At 45.1% G+C, this 20,870-nt stretch overlaps 1 protein-coding gene across 1 annotated transcript; it reads left to right on the top strand.

Annotated features, from left to right (window-relative positions):
• Nucleotides 1-4,849: 4,849 nt before the first annotated feature.
• On the top strand, nucleotides 4,850-20,870 carry RSL24D1 (ribosomal L24 domain containing 1). Its single transcript, XM_002717715.6, has 6 exons — nucleotides 4,850-4,982; nucleotides 10,559-10,672; nucleotides 12,248-12,320; nucleotides 18,112-18,175; nucleotides 19,361-19,446; nucleotides 20,482-20,870. The coding sequence occupies exons 1-6, from the start codon at nucleotides 4,902-4,904 to the stop codon at nucleotides 20,553-20,555; spliced, it is 492 nt and encodes a 163-aa protein (XP_002717761.3). The 5' UTR covers nucleotides 4,850-4,901; the 3' UTR covers nucleotides 20,556-20,870.

The raw sequence follows: 20,870 nt of genomic DNA, 5'->3' as shown, positions 1-20,870 counted from the left end.
GTTTGTGTGTCAATATAACTTCATTTCCCATCATTTCCCATCGCTAGAACATTTCGTGGGGCTGCCTCATGGTACAGCAGGTTCAGCTGCTGCCTGCAATCCTGAGATCTCATATGAGCACTGGTTCAGGTCCCAGCTGCTTCACTTGTGATGTAGCTTCCTGCTTATGTGGCCGGGAGAGCAGTGAAAGATGGCCCACGTGCCTGGGCCCCTGCCACCCATGTGGGAATTCCAGATAGCGCCAGCTTCCTCACTTTGTCCTGGCCCATTGTGGCCATCTGGGGAGTGAACCAGCAGATGGAAGACCTCCCCCTGTCTCTCCCTCTCTGTGGGTCTGCCTTTCAAATAAATAAATCTTTTAAAGAAAGCATTTGAACCAGAGATTGTCATGGTAAAGGAAACTAGATTCAGGGACCTGGATTGTCAGATGCTCACAGAGGGGCCAGCCTCCTGGTGAAGCCACATTCCCGGGAAAGGGTAATTCAAAATGTTACAAAATGTTTACATACCTGGTGTTGTGGGAAGTGTCCTACCAGGCAGTCTCAAAGAAAGCAGGAATGGCTAGGGCTTGAACTAAGAGACAGTGCCAGAGACATCAGGGCCGGCGCCACAGCTCACTAGGCTAATCCTCCGCCTGGAAGTAAAATTCATTGTTGAGTATTTTTAAAAACATAATTTTCCTTTTTTTGCCCCCAAGGGAGACGCTAACTTCTTAATGGAGAGCACGTGATTTTTTTTTTTAAAGATTAACTTATTGGCCAGTGGCTCGATAGGCTAACCCGCCGCCTTGTGGCACCGGCACACCGGGTTCTAGTCCCAGTCGGGGCGCCAGAATCTGTCACAGTTGCCCCTCTTCCAGGCCAGCTCTCTGTTGTGGCCAGGGAGTGCAGTGGAGGATGGCCCAAGTCCTTGGGCCCTGCACCCCATGGGAGACCAGGATAAGCACCTGGCTCCTGCCATTGGATCAGCGCGGTGCGCCAGCCGCAGCGCGCCAGTCACGGCGGCCATTGGAGGGTGAACCAACGGCAAAGGAAGACCTTTCTCTCTGTCTCTCTCTCTCACTGTCCACTCTGCCTGTCAAAAAAAAAAAAAAAAAAAGACATCAGGAAGATGCGGTGGCTGACTGGATGGGGAGGGGGTTTGTGGAGAGATGGCTTCTCTCCCCGTATTTCCTACTTCTGTTAGCCTCACTCTTCTGGGACACACTGGCCTCTAGAGAGGGATTGGTATGTTCCTGTCTTAGGACTTTGGCATTTGCTCTTCCCTCTGTCTCAAGTGCCGGCTATCTGTATCTGCAGAACACCTTTCCCACATATCAGGACTGTTCAAATGTCTACCTTATGTAAAACAAAACAAAAGTCACTCCCTTTCATGGCCTCAGCCAGATTGTCACTGTTTGGCCTGTTACCCCACATTGCTCTCCTCCATGTAATTCTTCACTGCTTGGTATATTTATAGGTTTGCCACCATCCACTAAGATACAAACTTCATGAGGACAAGGTCTGTGGGGAGCAACTGAGACTAGACTAAGTTACTGGAATTAAGACTTATTCTATGCATCTGCTCTCCCACAATATGGCGCTGGGGAGGAGTAAACTTCTACGCAGCTGCCTCTTGCCAATTTGACTGATGAGCTCCAGGAGCTGATCCTGCTCCTGATTGGAGGAGAGCAGCGTGTTCAGCGTGTGGGCAGCAGAGTTGGGATTGGTGGAAGAGGACCATAAAGGAGGAGAGAGACAACATGCACCAGGAACATCTATCTGAAGGAACACCTGAGCAGCCCCCGAGAGAGCCAGCCGGCAGTGTGCCGCTCCTCTGTGGAAGTGGGGAAAGTGGCAGGGGGTGCCGCCCCCTCCACGGAGGTGGAGGGGTCGGCAGCCAACCCGGGAAGAACCAGCAGCAAACCCGGGAAGGGCCGACAAAAGAGCAGCGCAGGGTCCTGTGTCGTTCCTCCGCGAATGGGGGAGCGACAAAGGTCTTAGGAAGTTTTCTTCAAATTTTTTAAAAATTTATTTATTTACATTAAAGAATTACAGAGAGGTGTGTGTGTGGGGGTGTTTTATTGTTCTATCCATTGATTCACTCTCCAAATGATTGCAATTGCTGGCCAGGGCTGGGCTGATCCAAAGCCAAGAGCCCGGAGCTTCCTCCAGGTCTCCCATGGGGGTGCCAAGGCCCAAGGACTTAGGCCATCTTCTACTGCTGTCCCAGGCCATAGCAGAGAGCTGGATCAGAAATGGAGTGGCTAGGACTCTAATCAGCGGCCAGGACTCTAATTACTGCAGGCGGCGGCCCCCTCAAAATTGTTTTGCCACCACCCAGAAAAGGGCCTGACACACAGGTGGTAGTCAAGTGCTTGTTGATTGAAGGCTGCGTGGGCAGCAAGTCAAGGGAAGGTGTTTTCAAAATAGGGCTTACTATTCATATTTAAGGAAGAAGGAGTTGGCCGGCGCCACGGCTCACTAGGCTAATCCTCCGCCTGCAGCGCCGGCACCCCGGGTTCTAGTCCCGGTCGGGGCTCCTCTTCCAGGCCAGCTCTCTGCTGTGGCCCAGGAAGGCAGTGGAGGATGGCCCAAGTGCTTGGGCCTTGCACCTGCATGGGAGACCAGGAGAAGCACCTGGCTCCTGGCTTTGGATCGGTGCAGCGCCGGCCGTAGCAGCCATTTGGGGGGGTGAACCAATGGAAAAAGGAAGACCTCTCTCTCTCTCTCTCTCTCTCTCTCTCACTCTCACTCTCACTAACTCTGCCTAGGAAACAAAAAGGAAGAAGGAGTAGAAACTGAAAATGAAAACAGCACTAGAAACGTTTAGGGAGGGTTAGAATAGCCACTGTGGAAAACAGGATGGAGATTTCTTAAGAAACCAGAAATGTAACTGCCGTGTGATCAAGGAGTCCCATTGCGGGTATACAGCCAAAAGACATGAATCAGCGTATCGGGAAAATGGCTGCTCCGCCACGTGCATAGCGGCGGTCTTCACAACAGCCCAAGTATGAAATCAACCAGGGCGTCCACCCTCAGGTGGATGGATAAGGAAAATACAGTGAGCCGGTGCCATGGCTTCTGCTGTGGCCTGGGGAAGTAGTGGAGGATGGCCCAAGTCCTTGGGCTCCTGCACCTGCGTGGGAGACCTGGAAGAAGCTCCTGGCTCTTGGCTTCAGATCTGCTCAGCTCTGAACCATTGTGGCCATTTGGGGAGTGAACCAGCAGATGGAAGACTCTCTCTCTCTCTCTCTGTTTCTCCTTCTCTCTGTCTGTAACTCTGCCTCTCAAGTAAACAAATCTTAAAAAAAAAAAAAAAGAACCTGTGATAATATTTGCACAATGGAAAAACATTCAACTATAAAAAAGAATGAAATCCTGTCATCTGTGGCAAAGTGAATGCAACTGGAGAAGCTATGCTGAGTGAAATCAGCCCGACAGACAGGCAAATATTACATGTTGTCTCTTCTATGTGGGAGACAAGATTAAAAGAAAAAGTAACTTAACCTGAACACAGAATGTTGATTACTACAGGCTGGGAGGTTCAGGAGAGATAAAAGGAGTTTGGAGAAATAACAGGGAAAGCTGGGTGTGATTCATTAATTGTGGCAAATATACTAATACATGTTTTAGGGGAAATTGGGGGAGGGGCATATGGGAACTCATATTACTACCTTACAATTTTTTGTTTTGTAAATATAAAATTAATAAATATTCATATAAAAATTGAAATAGTGTTTAGAAAGGCTCACATATAATAAGTCCATATTGGTTTGTTAGGAGGAAGTCTGAGAAGTACATTCTGACCTTTTAAAGTTTTTTTTTTTTTTTAAGATTCATTTATTTATTTGGAAGGTAGAGTTACAGAGAGAAGGAGAGACAAAGAGATAGAGAATCTTCCATCCGCTGGTTCACTACCCAAGTGGCCACAATGGCCAGAGGTGAGCTGAGCAGAAGCCAGGAGCTTCTTCCCTGTTTTCCACGTGAGTGCTGATTCCCAAGGGCTTGAACCATCCAGGTGCCTTAGCAGGGAGCTGGATCAGAAGTGCAGCAGCCAGGTCTTGAAGCAGCCCTCATATGGGATGTGAGTGTCATAGGCAGTGGTTTACCCCATTGTGCCACAGCAGCAGTCCCAACACAAGCATTTTTAAATTTACTGTTGCTTTCTTAAGAAGGTAATGGAAATAACCTAAGACCACCCCTCCCTGCCCAAGCAGGAAGCAGCAACAGAGGCAACTTAAAAATTAGTTAATGCTGAATGTGGTTTGCTTTTGGTTTGGTTTTGCCACCATTAGTAATCAGGATGCCTGGTTTTAATGGCTACACATAATTAAAAGAGAAAACCTCAGGTTTGATAGGGGGTAGCGTATTGCAGCTGAGAACTCTGTCAATACCCAAACACAAAGCCAGGACCTAGTCTTTGTCCTTAGTCTCTTATGACAATTTGTAACCACAAATCTGTGCTTCCATGGTCTGAGTTCAAATTCATACTATTTAATTTTTCCACGAATAATCCAAGGTGTTAACCTAAAGAAGTGATTTGCTTTGAATTACTTTCTATAAGTAAAACAAAAATCTTTTTAGTGAGAACATCTCTACATAGGACTTACAGGATTCCTACAGAAAAATCCCTCTATGATTGAGCGCACAAATTTTAATTAAAACACATTCCTTCCCAAAGGCGGCCAGGCCTAGTCTGCGGCTCTGCGGCTGCGCCGGACGGCAGCGCTGTTGCCCGCCCGGCCTCCGGGAGGCGCTATCATGTTTGGATCCAGTCTTCTTGGCCGGCAAGCCTGGAAGGTGCTTGTCTTTTCCGGGTTGGGGCCGGGGTCGAGGAGGAGAATCACTTCCTGTGGCCGGGCTACGTCACTTCCTCTCGGGCTAGGCCGTTTGGTCCGTGGGTACCCACGCGGATTCAGCATGCGTATCGAGAAGTGTTACTTCTGTTCGGGGCCCATCTACCCCGGCCACGGCATGATGTTCGTCCGCAACGACTGCAAGGTGGGGCGGCCGAGGCCGGCGTGGCGGTGGACGCCGGCTGTGGCCCGGGTTCTCCGTCCTCTTCCGAGGGCCCTGGCCTGTCTCGTGTTCGGGGAGCCTCATTGCTGGTGTCTGAGCACGGCTGGGGGCCGGACCACCCTTGGGCGGGGTTCACAGAGATTGGAGTCAGGCGCGAGCCCAGCCCGCGCCGCCGGGGAGCCTGGCTCGCTTGTAGGACAGCTTGGTCCCTCTTGTACGTGGTTCAGTTTCTTGAATGCTGTGCACTGTTGTTGGGCGCATGCCCAGTCAGGCGTTCCACAGGTCCCCGTCCATCGAGAGAAGACGTGGTAGTGTCCACAGTGTGAAGAAGTGGTTAGAGGAGTGGCGGGTGACTTCCTAGTAGAGCTGGGCATTAAAGTTGCGAGAGGGGAGCCGGGGAGGGTTGCGGATGAAAAGTCCCAGAACGGAGGTGATGTTTGTTCTGTGTGTTGGAGAGAGAGAGGGAGGGAGGAGAGGGCACTCTAGGTGGAAGGAAAAATCAAGTTTGAGCAACGGCACGGGGCGGAGCTGTTACGTCTCCGAGGAAGAGAATGGGTTATAGATGTCGTTCGAGGCGTGGGGAAGTGCCAGGAATACGAGTGTAATAAGCCTGTGTATTTTTCATGGAATGCATAACAAACACATGCATCTAGGTATGAAACTTAGTTGTGAAAGACTTGCAAGTGTAGTCTCTCCTATCAGAGTGGAGCCCCTTCCTCCGCTTCCGTAACGTGTTTCTCCGAATTTGAGCCCTTCTGACTTACAGGGCGCTTGTTAAAAATACAGATTGCGTGTTTATACCAGATCTGTTGAGTTGCAGTATCTGTTGAGCGAAGTTATTTTTACATCCTTACCAATTACCATTCCCACTTCGTTACCTTGTATCTCTTGTTGACCAAAGGCGGACATATTAAATTGGGAGCAGGAATCTTGCTGAAAACTGTGTTTGGGAACTTGCACCAATGTCTAGGAGATCTTGAACACTTGTTGTCAGGAACGTGATACAGTTGTAATTCTTGTCCAACACTGCGTGTCAGCCGGGTGTTGGAATTAGAGCTGCTGAGAGCTGGGTGTGGATTCGGTAGACACAGTGGAAGTTCGCATTGCTGAGGACGTCTGTGTTGTCGGCTAGGACAGTGTTGAATTGGCTAGGAGTCGACTCTCTTGGCTTGAGGAAGACCGATGGTTCCAGAACTGAGTTGACAGGGGGTGACAGCCTTGAAGCTCTATCAGAGAGCAAGCATCTCTTCTAAACTGCTGGTGATTGTCACCTGTACACCTTGGCTCCCGCTTGACTGTCACCTGTACACCTTAGCTCCCGCTCTGAGCTCCCACTGCATGGGGAAATCCTGGTTGCACCCAACCGTGGCCTGCTCAGAATTTATTTTTACCTTTAATCCTTTCGGTGTCTGAATTAATACAACCCTCACGTGCCTAGAATTGTGAGAATCCATCAGTCTTTCCCCGTTTGTGTTTAATTACCAAGACCTGCCCGTTCTGCCTCAGGACAGTGGTGTCTTTGCCGGCTTTCTGCCCCCTTGGCTCTGATGCAGCCGAGGCATTTTTTCTCTTTTCTGTCTTCCTGCCTTTACCAGAGCTCTTTTTTTTTTTTTTAATTTTTTTATTTTTTGACAGGCAGAGTGGACAGTGAGAGAGAGACAGAGAGAAAGATCTTCCTTTGCCATTGGTTCACCCTCCAATGGCCGCTGCGCTGTGGCTGGCGCACTGCGCTGATTCGATGGCAGGAGCCAGGTATCCTGGTCTCCCATGGGGTGCAGGGCCCAAGCACTTGGGCCATCCTCCACTGCACTCCCTGGCCACAGCAGAGAGCTGGCCTGGAAGAGGGGCAACTGGGACAGAGTCCAATGCCCCGACCGGGACTAGAACCTGGTGTGCCAGCGCCGCAAGGCAGAGGATTAGCCTAGTGAGCCGTGGCGCCAGCCTACCAGAGCTCTTGACACTGTCTTGCATAGACACCTCTCGCTTTCCTAAGGTAACTTTTGCATGGTAGAGTTAATGCTAATGCTCATATAAAGCTGTTTCAAAAATTTTGTGGAAATGGAACTAAAAGGTAGATTTATTTCCGCGCAAAAAGTTGAAATGTGTGCATACAAGGGGACATCAAAGTATTCGTGGAAAATGCATATTTGGAAAGACTGCATGGATTTCACAAACCTTTTGTGTTACACTTTTAATTTCATTTTCCCATGAATTTTTGTAGTACCCTTGTATTTTTACGTATTTTGCAAGCGGGAAAAATACATACAGTTGAGCAAGAAGAATTTGAAGGACTCAAGGCTAAGGTGAGAGTGCATGTTGAAGGGGGCAGGTGTGGAGATGGAAGGGCGACTCGAGTCCTTGAAGCCTCCCCCCCCCCCCCCCCGGCTCTGTACCTTTAACCATGGCCTCATACCTGTTCCCACCTTATTGTATGTAGCTTTCTCCCAGTGTTTATATCCCAGTCTGGTCTTGGTCTTTGTGGTTTGAAGTGAAAGTGATATTGGGAGACTAAACTTCTCCAGGTGGGGGACTGTGCCTTAATTATTCTTGTGTTCCCCAGCAGCAGGCACATGGTAGACACTTCTTACTTGCTCATAAAATCCGCTTTGTTGTCTCCAGTAGCCAGTCCCTTCCTAGACCTTGTTCTACTTTTCAGATTCAGAGTCAACTAGACTTCTTGTTGGCTCTGTTTGGAGTTGAGAACACCCAGAACAAGTTCAACTCTCTCATTAGATCTCAGCTATGAGGATTTACCCAAGGGTTATCTATTATATATTAAATGTCAGAGCTTTTACTTAGAAAAGCTAATCATATTTTAGACTGAAAATATAATTTCATATTGGGTTACTCCAGGAGATTACGGTGGTTCTTCTAGTTGGTTAGAAATCAGCTCAAGGACACAGACATGTTTTCACTCATGTCTTGTAGGAGAGGGCTCTCTTGGAGGTATGACCCTGGATCACATTAAACTGGTAATGACGCTTTCTAAGATAGAGTCTGTTCTGTATGTAGTGATGTGCTTGAAGTTCCCCGTAGGGCAAAGTACATAGGAAGTGAAAAGAATTTTGATCTGTACTATATATAGAGGCTTATTTAGTTTGAAATATATATACTGTTTGTTTTTCTTTTAAAGATTAATTTATTTATTTGAAACACAGAATTACGGAGGGAGAGTGAGAAGTCTTCCTTCTGCTGGTTCATCCCCTAAATGGCTGCAATGTCTAGGTCTGGGCAAGGTCAAGGGCAGGAACCAGGGACTCCATCTGGGTCTCCCATGTAAGTGGCATTGGCCCACGTCACTGGGTCTTAGCTGCTTTCCCAGATGCATTAGCGGGGAGCTGGATTGGAAGTGGAACAGCTGGGACTTGAACTGATGCTCACGTGGGATGCCAGTGTTTCAGGCAGTGGCTTAACCCACTGAGCAGCAATGCTGGCCCCTCACTGTTCATTTTTCTTAAAAAAAAAAAATTGCTAGATTTATATAGAGAGGGAGAGAGGGAGAGAAAGAGAGAGAGAGAAGTAGAGAGAAAAATCTCCCATCCACTGTTTCACTCTCCATTGCTGCAACAGCTGGTGTCCGACTGTAAATTGAAGCGGGTAGCAGGGAACTCGGGTGGGTAGCAGGAATTCATGTACGTGAGCCATCACTGGCTGTCTCCCTAGGTGAGCCTTAGCAGGAAGCTGGAATGGGAGTGGAACCGTGTCTGGAACCCATGCATTGCAATATGGGATGTGGGTGTCCCAAGTGGTTTCTTTATCTCTCTGCCAAATGCTTGCCCTAATATTGTCCATTTCAACCTACTTTTTTTTAGTTATACCTTCTAAGTGTGACAATTCAACTTAATTTCCTTTACCAAGGTTCATAAAATCTAAAGAATTGCTGTTTGCCTTCACATTTCCTCCAGTCATATACACAAATTGCAGAGTATTCTATTACTCAGTAAAATGATGTACTTTAAACTTACAAGTCTTCATAAGCCATTTCAGGAACACATTGAAACATCAAGTTGTAAATTAGCACTGTTAAAGGGTCACATCTTTTGGAATGATGGTGAAGAATTAAAGTAGTTTTTGCTGGTAGACTTGAATAAGTATTTTAGAAAACAAATCTCTTGTCAGTTTTAGTTGCCTTTAGGATTATTTTATGCTTTTAAGAAGGGTAGAGGGGCTGGCGCTGTGGTGTAGCAGGTAAAGCCACTGCCTGCAGTGCTGCCATCCAAGTGGGCACTGGTTCAAGTCCCAGCTGCTCCACTTCCGATCCAGCTCTCAGCTATGGCCTGGGAAAGCAGTAGAAGATGGCCCAAGTCCTTGGGCCCCTGCACCTGCGTGGGAAGACCCGGAGGAAGCTCCTGGCTCCTGGCTTTGGATCAGCGCAGCTCCGGCTGTTGCGGCCAATTGGGGAGTGAACCAGTGGATGGAAGACCTCTCTCTCTTCTCTCTCTGCTTCTCCTCTGTGTAACTCTTTCAAATAAATAAATAAATCTTAAAAAAAAAAAAAAAACAAAGATGGAAAGAATCAAAGGAGATTTCAGAACAGTTGTTTAAAACTTGTATCCTCATTGAAGCATATAGAAAGTGAATTTTGGGAATTATCTTGAATTAAGAAGGCACTTATAATGATTTTACTTAAAATTATTTCCTTTTGTTTAATTCATTATATGACTTTACTGTTACTCTGAAAATGATGAGTAGTTTAAAAAAAAAACAATTAGTTATTTGAATGGCAGAGGAGAGAGAGTGATCGAGATCCAACTGCTGGAGCTGGGCCAGGCCAAAGCCTGGAGCCAGGAACTCAATTCAGGTTTCCCACATGAGTATCAGGAACCTTGAGCCATCATCTCCTGCCCCCCAGAGAGTGCTTTAGCACGAAGCTGGAATCAGGACTGGAGCAGGGATTCGAACCCAGACACCCCCGATAGGGTGTGCAGATGTCTCAGATGACATCTTTTTTTATTTTTACAGGCAGAGTGGACAGTGAGAGAGAGAGACAGAGAGAAAGGTCTTCCTTTTGCCGTTGGTTCACTCTCCAATGGCCACTGAGGCTGGCGCGCTGCGGCCGGCGCACTGCACTGATCCGATGGCAGGAGCCAGGTACTTCTCCTGGTCTCCCATGGGGTGCAGGGCCCAAGCACTTGGGCCATCCTCCACTGCCTTCCCGGGCCACAGCAGAGAGCTGGCCTGGAAGAGGGGCAACCGGGACAGAATCTGGTGCCCCGACCGGGACTAGAACCCGGTGTGCTGGCGCCGCTAGGCGGAGGATTAGCCTAGTGAGCCGCGGTGCCGGCCCTCAGATGACATCTTAACCACTGCCCAGTGCCTGCTCCCTAATGAGTCGTTTTTAATCACATTTTCAGGGCTCTGATTTAGTTGGGATGGTGTTGGATAGTTAACAAGTTTCAGCCTTCTCATAATAAGCTATCTCACACGTTGCTCAGTGGTGTTTGAGTAAAAGGAGTTGTGGATGAGAATCGTTGTTCTTCAGAATTGTTGTCCAATGGGGTAACATTCTATGATAGAAAACTTTGTTGAACTTTGATTTTTCCATATTTTTCTTGTAGGTGTTCAGATTCTGCAAATCCAAATGTCATAAAAACTTTAAAAAGAAGCGCAACCCTCGCAAGGTCAGGTGGACTAAAGCGTTCCGGAAAGCAGCTGGCAAAGAGCTTACGGTGGTGAGTGCAGTCAGCTCTCGTATTAATTTCGGCTGGGTCAGACAATGTGTTCTGATGAACCAAAGCAGGACTTGTGGTAACGAGATGAGTGAGTTCCTCTGGTGCTTCTTTTACGTTTGGGTGTAGAAATACTCTCATTCTCCCATGATCCTGCAAAAGTTCTGTAGAGTTCTGGAAAGGGGAGAACATTTTAATCCAGCTTTGTGAAAGTGATTTTTTCTTATTCTCCAAAAGCTATTTTTAGCACTTGGAAAGAAAGCGGAAAATCATTTTAATGGATTGATTGAGGTGAAGGTGGAAGTTGGTGCTCAAGGATTTTGAGAGGGAGCTATGAAGTTCACTTAAGGATTCCTGAACAGCAGTGAGGGCTCTGATGGGGTCTCTAATAGACTCATTGATCAGGTTCTAGACTTGAGTCTGAGGGTAGAGAAAATAGGAGGAAAAGTAGGAAGTGTAGCGGTGAGGGAGTTCCGTGGGGTAAGCCCCCAGGATCATGTTGGTGTTATTGAATTGATGTCAGGATCTCTGAGGCTTGTCTCTGTGATCCCGTAAGAGGAGGAGGTGGAAGGCAGGGTTTTAAGTGATGTCCTCCTTCCATGGCTTTCTCTGCCCCCCAAGGCCATCCCCTCGGTCTCTGCTCTCTACTGCTCACGTGCTCTATCTACCAGCGCTTGCCATGAGGGCCCTTCCTGGCCTCCTTGACTAGAGAGCTGCTCCATGAAGGTGGAGAATACAGTTTGACAAGATGCAAGGCCACATCGCAGTTCCTGTCACACAGGTGATTCTCAGCTGCATGAGAAGCAGCACAGCACCTGACATGTAAGAGGCAGGCGAGAAGAAAGAGCGCTGCGCAGTCATTTGCTGCTTGCTGTTTACCTTGGTGGTGCTGAGGTTATTGTGATCTGAACAGAGGTGTGTGTATGCAAATGAAATAGCCAAGTACGCGTCAGTCCTATTCCATCTGATGATGCCAGATAGATAATACCTATCGCTTTTCCAGGGTGGTTTTGTGTATTTGAAGAAGAATAAACCATGATCATTAACTGTCGGAATACCAGCTAGTAGAGTGGCATCGACATTTGGAGAGGACCTGAAGACATGCAGGCTGAGCTTAGATCCTGGAGAGCAGCACTGTGTTTATTTGAAGTTGTGTCTTTTCATACATTTTTACTATAGCAGGCATTTAGGTTGAACCATAAAAAATTCTTGGCGTTTGACCCCTTTGAGATGTGAAAAATGGTGATTTCATATGGTTTAACCTCATAAGAAGTTTTCTGGCTGTCGGTCTTACCTGGGAGGGCAAAGCGGGAAAGAGCCTTTTTCAGTTTATTTATCATCCCCATGGTTGTTACGTGCCTGCCCTCTCTCTCAGAGTCACCTGTGTATAGTTACGTTTTCATTACGGCTGTGTGTGTGGAGGAGGAGGTTGGAAACTGTGCTTTATACTTCACTCTGAGGCGTTTCTTAGTTGTGTGTGCTCAGACCTCTCGTGAAAAGGAGGGTGTTTTAAGAGATACTTAATTCTGCCTGCCTTAAAAGCATACCACTCTCACCCACCTCTGCTTCCTCTTACAGGATAATTCATTTGAATTTGAAAAACGAAGAAATGAACCTGTCAAATACCAGAGAGAGCTGTGGAATAAAACTAGTAAGTCACAGGGAACATTGGGACTATTCCAGAAAACTTGGTTTGAGTTATTTTTGTAACTTGAAATGTTAGTTTGTTTAAATATAAAATATCTGGTTTTTCTTGCTTCACCTTTATTCTTTTATCCTTATTTTAAAATTCTGTTGAGTTTGTGCCTTTTATTATAAGCTGATCCAAATTCTGTTCAGAACTGGTCAGTGTGCTCATCATAAAATAATGTAATTATGAGGCTGGATACAGAGTTGTAAAGACACAAAAATATACACCAAATCCAAGAAACTTTTTACAAGTTTAGATCATTTAGTTTAGGGATATAAACTGCATAAGTAGTCTGTGTACTTTATAAAATTTAGTGCTTTTTTTTTTTTTTTTAATAAGAGATTTATTTATTTGGGGCCAGCATTGTGGCATAATGGGTTAAGCCACTGCCTGCACCAATGCTGGTTCAAGTCCTGGCTTGTCTACTTCTCATCCAGCTACCCGCTAATGCGTCTGGGAAAAGCAGCAGAGAATGGCCCAAGTCTCTGGGCTCTTGGCACCTACATGGGAGACCCAGAAAAAGCTCCCATCCCTGGGCTTTGGCATGGCCCAGTCCTGGCTGTAGTGGCCATTTGGGGAGTGAACCAGCAGATGGAGGATCTCTCAGTCTCTCTCTCTAACTTTCCCTTTTTCTCTGTAACTCTGCCTTTCAACTAAATGTTTAGTTGATGATATTTGATATTTATTTAGTTGAAGGGCAGAGTTAGAGAGAGGGAGAGGCAGATCTTCATCTACTGTTCATTCCCTAAATGGCTGCAATGGCAGGGTCGGGGACCCAAGCCCTCAGGCCATCTTCTGCTGTACTTCCAGATACTTTAGCAGGGAGTTGCATCCAAAGTGGAACAGCAAGCAATCTTTTTATTTTTTTTTTATTTTTTAAAGATTTATTTATTTATTTGTAAGTCAGAGTTATACAGAGAGAGGAGAGGCAGAGAGAGAGAGATCTTCCATCCGATGATTCACTCCCGAGTTGGCTGCAATTGCCAGAGCTGCGCTGATCTGAAGCCAGGAGCCAGGAGGCTTTTCCGGTCTCCCACTTGGGCCATCTTCTACCACTTTCCCGGGCCATAGCAGAGAGCTGGATCGGAAGTGGAGCAGCCGAATCTGGAACCGGCGCCCATATGGGATGCTGGTTCTTCAGGCCAGGGTTTTAACCTGCTGCGCCACAGGGCCGGCCCCATCCAACCAGCTCTCTTATGAGATGCTGTTGTTGCGGCTCTGCTGTGTTTCTTTAAAAATAAAGCGTTCAGCACGGAAGGTGATCATCACAGGCTTCCTGAGGAAACATTTCTAAGTGCTTGACTTGGATAAAAATGAAGTTAGAGGCTACAGCACTTAAAAGCAGTGATATCCAGCTTTTGTCTTTTGTTCCTGAGGTAGGCAGAGCCTTTAATGAAAAGTGTCCCATGTGTAGTAAAATTTAGTCCCTTGAGCTAGCTCCATGGTGTATGTTGGAGCCCCCCACTCCCTGGCCCTTCTGCCCCATGGCTCATCTTCTCCCATGGCTGCCACTGTGCAGTGTTTAGCAGTGCCTAGTGTTGAGTGTGAGGGTGATAGGCCACAGTTCCATAAACCTTAGCACTCTCCTGATGGTCATAGCAGGGTGTCACTTTCAGTACATTTTCCCTGTCATTCACAATTCTTCAGGCGAAGAATTGGAAATGTTGTGATCTTTGTAGTGCTGTTGGGAGAAAGCTGTGTCTTCCTGGGCCATGTAAAGAAACCAGAGTCCAGACTTGGAACTGCCCTGTCCACGAATCCCTAAGTATTCCTATCCCTAAGTATTCCTTCACTGCCCCTTGTTTTCTTCTGCCTGCCTGCTTTTACTTGCCTGTTTTTTTTTTTTTTTTAAATTCTTTTTGGTGTGTTTAAATAAGGGCCTCCCTTTCTGTTTTGTAATTAAGAGGAAGATTTATTTCTGAGAAGCAGTTGATTTTACTGGGTTTAATTTGGTAAAGAAATAACATTGATTCAAGTTCAAGGATTTACAAAGAGGTTTATAACTTTGTAGAATTCTTAAATTGATTTTTTTAAAAGATTTATTTTTATTTGAAAGAGTTACAGAGAGAGAGATAGAGAGAGTGATCTTCCATCTGCTGGTTCACTCTGCAAATGGCCACAAAGGCCAGGGCTGGGCCAGGAACTTCATCTAGGACTCCCACGTGGGTGCAGGGGCCCAAGGATTTGGGCCATCTTCCAGTGCTTTCCCAGGCGCATTAGCAGGGAACAGGATCTGAAATGGAGCAGCCGGGACTCCAACTGGTGCCTGTATGGGATGCTGGCACTGCAGGCTGAGGCTGTAACCCGCTGGCACCACAGCACTGGCCCCTTAAATTGATTCTAAAGGCACTCTTGCCAAGGACATTATTGGAAAGTCTTTAAGTTTAGTTTCTGGACCACATTCAGTTTTATTACATTTTTTTTTTTTTTGTTTGTTTGTTTGTTTTTTTTTTTTTTTTTTTTTTTTTTTTTGACAGGCAGAGTGGACAGTGAGAGAGAGAGACAGAGAGAAAGGTCTTCCTTTGCCGTTGGTTCACCCTCCAATGGCCGCCGTGGCTGGTGCGCTGCGGCCGGCGCACCGCGCTGATCCGATGGCAGGAGCCAGGAGCCAGGTGCTTTTCCTGGTCTCCCATGGGGTGCAGGGCCCAAGCATCTGGGCCATCCTCCACTGCACTCCCTGGCCACAGCAGAGAGCTGGCCTGGAAGAGGGGCAACCGGGACAGAATCCGGCGCCCCAACCGGGACTAGAACCCGGTGTGCCGGCGCCGCTAGGCGGAGGATTAGCCTAGTGAGCCGCGGCGCCGGCCCAGTTTTATTACATTTTTGACTTTTGTTTTCTTTTTTTTAGTACTTGAAGATAGCAACTCCAAATCATTTTTACATTTTTTTTTTTTAAGATTTATTTTTATTTGAAAGGCAAAATGGCAGAGAGAAGGAGAGGCAGAGAGAGAATTCTTCCATCTGCTGGTTCACTCCCGAATTGGCTGCAAAAGCTGGGCTGGACCAAGTTGAAGCCAGGAGCCTGGAACTCCATTCTGGTCTTCCATATGGTTGGGAGAGGCCCAAGTACTTGCGGCATCTTCTGTTTTCCCTGGCTCATTAGCAGGGAGCTGGATCAGAAGCAGAGAAGCTGGGACTTGAGCTTGTGCTCTGATGTGGGATACTGGCATCTCAGGTAGCTGCTGAAATCTGCACCATAGTGCTGTCCCCCATTTTTACATAAATCGTAGTTATTTTTGGTGTGACTTCAGTTTGGTGTTGAGATTAAGTGGCCATCTCATTTTAGTTGTATGTAGATACTCAGTTCCTGTGATCCTCCATGCAGTTTTCATATGATTTACATTGCTCATGAAAAATAGTGCTGTGGTCTGTAAGACCTTAAAGGTGGTGTTCTCTGCAGTTCTTAATGGGTTTGTTAAGCATTGCCTGTGTGGCATACAGAGTTGAAGGAGTTTAGATGCAGTCTAGCCTTTCCTTCTGCTACACTGTTCGTTTCCTGGTTGCTAGTTGAGGTTTTGTTACAGAGTGTCATTCCCTAGCCTTACTCATTTGTACATCTACATTCATTCATTCATTTATTTATTTATTTATTTATTTTGACAGGCAGAGTGGACAGTGAGAGAGAGAGAGAGAAAGGTCTTCCTTTTTGCCGTTGGTTCACCCTCCAATGGCCGCCGCGGCCAGCGCGCTGCGGCCGGCACACTGCGCTGATCTGATGGCAGGAGCCAGGTACTTCTCCTGGTCTCCCATGGGGTGCAGGGCCCAAGCACTTGGGCCATCCTCCACTGCACTCCCTGGCCACAGCAGAGAGCTGGCCTGGAAGAGGGGCAACCGGGACAGAATCTGGTGCCCCGACTGGGACTAGAACCCGGTGTGCCGGCGCCGCAAGGTGGAAGATTAGCCTAGTGAGCCGCGGCGCGTCTACATTCTATAAGAACCTGCTGTGCTGATTTTTGTCCTGAGAAGACTATCCTTTTGTATTGGGATCCTAAAAATAGATTTTTTGAAAGGAGATTTGCTGAGTACAGTGTGAGAGTCTTAAAATCGTTTTCTACTGTTTTACACAATTAACAGATGTGTGTGTCAGGCTGTCCCAGATATATGTATTACTTCATATACTACCATGGTTAGTCTGAATTGAGATGTCCTGTGAATGCTATATAGCTGCTGGGTTTTGAAGACATAATATGAAAAAAGGTGTAACATACTGGATTTTTTAATATCGATACCTATTGGAATGACAATACTGTGGACATATTGGGTTAAACAATATATTGTTAAATTTATTGTTTATTAAACATAATTATATTTATGCATGTAATTATATTAATATATTAGCAATATAATTTCTACCTTTTCCTTTTAGTTTTCTTTTTGACAGGCAGAGTGGATAGTGAGAGAGACAGAGAGAAAGGTCTTCCTTTGCCGTTGGTTCACCCTCCGTTGGCCGCCGCGGCCGGCGCACTGCGCTGATCCGAAGCCAGGAGCCAAGTGCTTCTCCTGGTCTCCCGTGGGGTGCAGGGGCCCAAGCACTTGGGCCATCCTCCACTGCACTCCCGGGCCACAGCAGAGAGCTGGCCTGGAAGAGGGGCAACTTGGACAGAATCCGGCACCCCAACCGGGACTAGAACCCCGTGTGCCGGCGCTGCAGGCGGAGGATTAGCCTAGTGAGCTGCGGCGCTGGCCCCTTTTCCTTTTAGTTTTAAAAGTTATTAGACAATCTAAAATTACACATGTAGTTTGTCTTTGTTGGGTGGTACTGGTGTTGCTTCAAGGCTCTAGAGCTTAGTTGGTCTCAGCTCCTATATAGCTGAAGTTCCTGTAGATAGTTTCTAAGATAATTAGATCCTTGTGGCTGAGGATATGGCAGTATTGATTGATTGGTCCATTCTACCAGTATTCACCATGTGCCAGTGGATCCTAGGTACTTGGAGGAAAAGTACTGTTGACCAGGGAGGTGCTGTCTTTATTTATGGAGATTACAAAGTGAGCATGGTATTAGTTGCCTGTAATCCATGTTCTCAGCGAAAGAAAATTTGAAAAGCACTGGACTGGTTTAAAGTAGAAGGAAACTTTAACAGCAGTAAAGACACTTGCAAAATAAAAGTTAGAGATATACGAAGACGGAGGTACCTTTCTCTGAAGGGGGGAGAGAACTTCCACTTTGACTACGACCTTGTCTAAATATGATCAGAGTCGGTGAACTCAAAAGGCTTCCATAGCCTTGGCAACTCATGACAAGAGCCTAGGGTGATTACTGATGCCATAAACAAGAGTGTCAATTTGTTAAGTCAACAACAGGAGTCACTGTGCATTTACTCCTCATGTAGGATCTCTGTCCTTAATGTGCTGTACATTGTGATTTAATGCTATAACTAGTACTCAAACAGTATTTTTCACTTTGTGTTTCTATGTGGGTGCAAACTGTTGAAATCTTTCCTTAATATATGCTAAACTGATCTTCTGTATATAAAGAGAATTGAAAATGAATCTTGATGTGAATGGAAGGGGAGAGAGAGTGGGAAAGGGGATGATTGTATAGTACTTATAAAAGAGAAAATTGACAATGATGTCAGCCCAGAGTGCATGCCTTCAATGATAGGAATTGTTTTGACATTGATTTTTTTTTTTTTTTTTACTTCGATTCATTCTGTACCTGAATGCTAAAGAAATATTTGTTAAAGCACTTGCTGGTTGTAATCTTACTGCTTGCATGTAGATAAACTTACTAACTTTTATGAATTTTTTTTAGTTGATGCAATGAAGAGAGTTGAAGAGATCAAACAGAAACGCCAAGCTAAATTTATAATGAACAGGTATGAATATTTGTACGGAGTAACTTCTGGAAAAATTATAATTATTAGTAGATATCAAAAGATATTAGTTTTGTTTTTTAACTTTTTATTTTGGCATAGCTTCAAATTTTCAAAAAACTTGGAACAACAGCATAGAGATCTCATAATATGTTGGCATTTTACCACATTTACATACAGTCCTTGTTGCTGTGTATAGAAAGTTGAAGACAATGCTCTTCCTTCCTAGGTATACTTAAGTATACTTAAGTGTCTGTATTTTGAAAATAACAATATTTCCTGTATAAACACAGAAAATTTATTAAAGAAAAGAAGTATCTGTGCAATGCTAATGTTACACAGGCCTCGTGTGCATTTCACCACTGTTCTAATAATGTTTTCATAGCCACAGAAAACTCTGGAACATGCATTGTACCTTGTTGCCGTATCTTTCCAGGCTTTTTTGATCTGGACAGTTTGTCATCTTTCTATGTTTTCCATGACTGACATTTTTGTAAAGTGCAGGGCAAGGTATTTTGTGGAATGCTCCTTAACTTGAGTTACTTTGAAAATCCTAGGTCTGTTGTGTGCTTACAATTACTGAGTGATCAAAAAATTTACATAAACCAAATAGTGTTATTTATTAAGAAAATATGTAGGCACTTTAATAATTAGAGGTTCTATGATGTAGTAGAGGACTGTTCATAATAAACATTGATCTCTGAGATTTGCTGATTGTTTTAGTTGTATCATTTGCTTACTCAGCAAATATATATTGAACCCTTCTCTCCTCCATTTTGTGCCAGACTAGCCACAGGGATACAGTGAATGTACAGGTGGGTAGTATAGGTATCCTGTTTAAGGTAACTGGGAACTAGAAAATCAGTTTGAATTTGAGTCATTAGGGTAGAAAATGTCCATCTGTATACAGGGCTCAGTGGATAACTTTACCTTAAATTTAGACGGCAAAGTTCACCACTCACTGCTTGGGAGTAACTTGAGAGAATAGACAGTCTCTGGTCACTGGGTCTTGATGCTCCTGCTTGTGGGAGCAGTGGGGGAGTGAGGGAACAGAAGGAAAGCTATTTACTTCTCATTTCTCATCTGTGTGGATTATTTCATTCATAAAATTTGGTAGCCGTATCGTGAATAATGTATCTAAGGAAGTTTTAGTAACTGGAATTTTGGCTTTGGTGTGTTCTGTTCTAGATTGAAGAAAAATAAAGAGCTACAGAAAGTTCAGGACATCAAAGAAGTGAAGCAAAACATCCATCTTCTCCGGGCCCCCGTTGCAGGTAAGTCCCGCATTGCAAAGTAGAGAGATGAGAATTTCCGTTTTTGTCTGTGTAATTTGATACCAGCTGACTTTCTTCAGGGTATTTTTCTGCTAAATGTTATTTCTTCTAGTACATTTATGATGTGACTTGGCTTAGAAAAATATAATTTGTTCAGTGTACTTTCCAGTTGCAGCTGATCTATTGTATTTGGTGTTTTTCCCTTTCATCTGATCCTGTTTTCCATAAAATATCTCTCCAAGTTAAAATGGTTTAAGTAATAATTTCATAGTTGAATTTTGCCTCCGGCTTGTTTTGATTAAATGATACTGTTTTCTCTTTGTGGCCCTCAAACTTAGATTGGATATTGGAATGACGTGGAGATACTAGTATAAATGCCAAGTCCCCGGCCCTTCAAGTTGGGCCCCTGTTGCATAGTAGCTCTGTAGCTGATTCTGAGAGTAAGGCTTGAGGACTGCTGTTTTGTGTGGGAGCCTCCTCTGTTGCTCGGGTAACGTTGGAGTGGCTGCTCATGTGGACAGTGGCTCACGTGCATAGTTTGTGAGGTGCTTTCTAGCACCATCCCTTTACCCTGTCGGCTTTGGTCGCTGTGATTTACCTGTGCAGAGTACTTGACCCTTAGGAAAGGTCTGCTTCTGCAGCTGCATGTCACGTACAAAAGGTCTGTGTAAAAGTCCTGCCTAGCTTCTTTTTGTACCAAATTTTATTTAAAAAATAGACAAAATTCTTGGTATATTCATTTCATGTGTAGATTCATACTTCAAAAGCAGTGGGGGGAGGTCATCTTGTTTTTCCGTCTCCCTCTTTGAAGCAGATACTACAGAGTTAAGAAAGAGGGACCCTGAATCCTTGCGGCTTTAGTTCAGATTTCAGCTTGTTGAGTTAACTCTAATACTGAGTGACCTCAAGTGAATGTGAGTTTCTTAGAAATGGCTAACAATACTCTAAAACAGTCACGATCCTTTAATAAGTATTGGTAAAAATTTTGCAAGGTCACATGTTGAATTGACTACATTTTTTTATTTTTATTTAAAGGCAAAGGAAAGCAGCTGGAAGAAAAAATGGTACAGCAGCTACAACAGGATGTGGACATGGAGGATGATTCTTAAAAATGTGTGCATTTGAAAATCTCCTTTGGAGACTTAGGACTTGTTAAATTATTGACATGTGTTTTACAGAAGGTCACTCAAATGAAAGGTGATTAAAAATACGTCTCCTACACGGACGTCTGCAGAACATCATATTATGGATGTCAGATTGCGTCTCCATGTGAAGTCTTCCCTGATAAGTGTGTTTATGTAAAGAATGAAAATTTTCTTTTTAAATACAGAAATGAATTGTGGCACCAGGAGCATTTGTGTAATAATTAATTACAAAAATTCATGGAAAAGGATATATAAAATAAAATTTTCTTTGCAGTAAAA

This window comes from Oryctolagus cuniculus, chromosome 12 (genome assembly GCF_051225735.1).
Source record: "Oryctolagus cuniculus isolate XC-2025 breed Fujian yellow rabbit chromosome 12, ASM5122573v1, whole genome shotgun sequence".
In the NCBI taxonomy this organism is placed as follows: Eukaryota; Metazoa; Chordata; class Mammalia; order Lagomorpha; family Leporidae; genus Oryctolagus; species Oryctolagus cuniculus.
Note: the sequence above shows the minus strand (reverse complement) of the source record. Positions and strands in the feature narration are given on the sequence as shown.

Coding starts and splice junctions, on each gene's coding strand:
- RSL24D1 (XM_002717715.6), top strand. CDS start 4,902: ATGCGTATCGAGAAGTGTTACTTCTGTTCGGGGCCCATCTACCCCGGC. Junction 18,176..19,360: donor GCTAAATTTATAATGAACAG/GTATGAATATTT, acceptor GTTCTGTTCTAG/ATTGAAGAAAAATAAAGAGC. Junction 19,447..20,481: donor TCTCCGGGCCCCCGTTGCAG/GTAAGTCCCGCA, acceptor TTTTATTTAAAG/GCAAAGGAAAGCAGCTGGAA.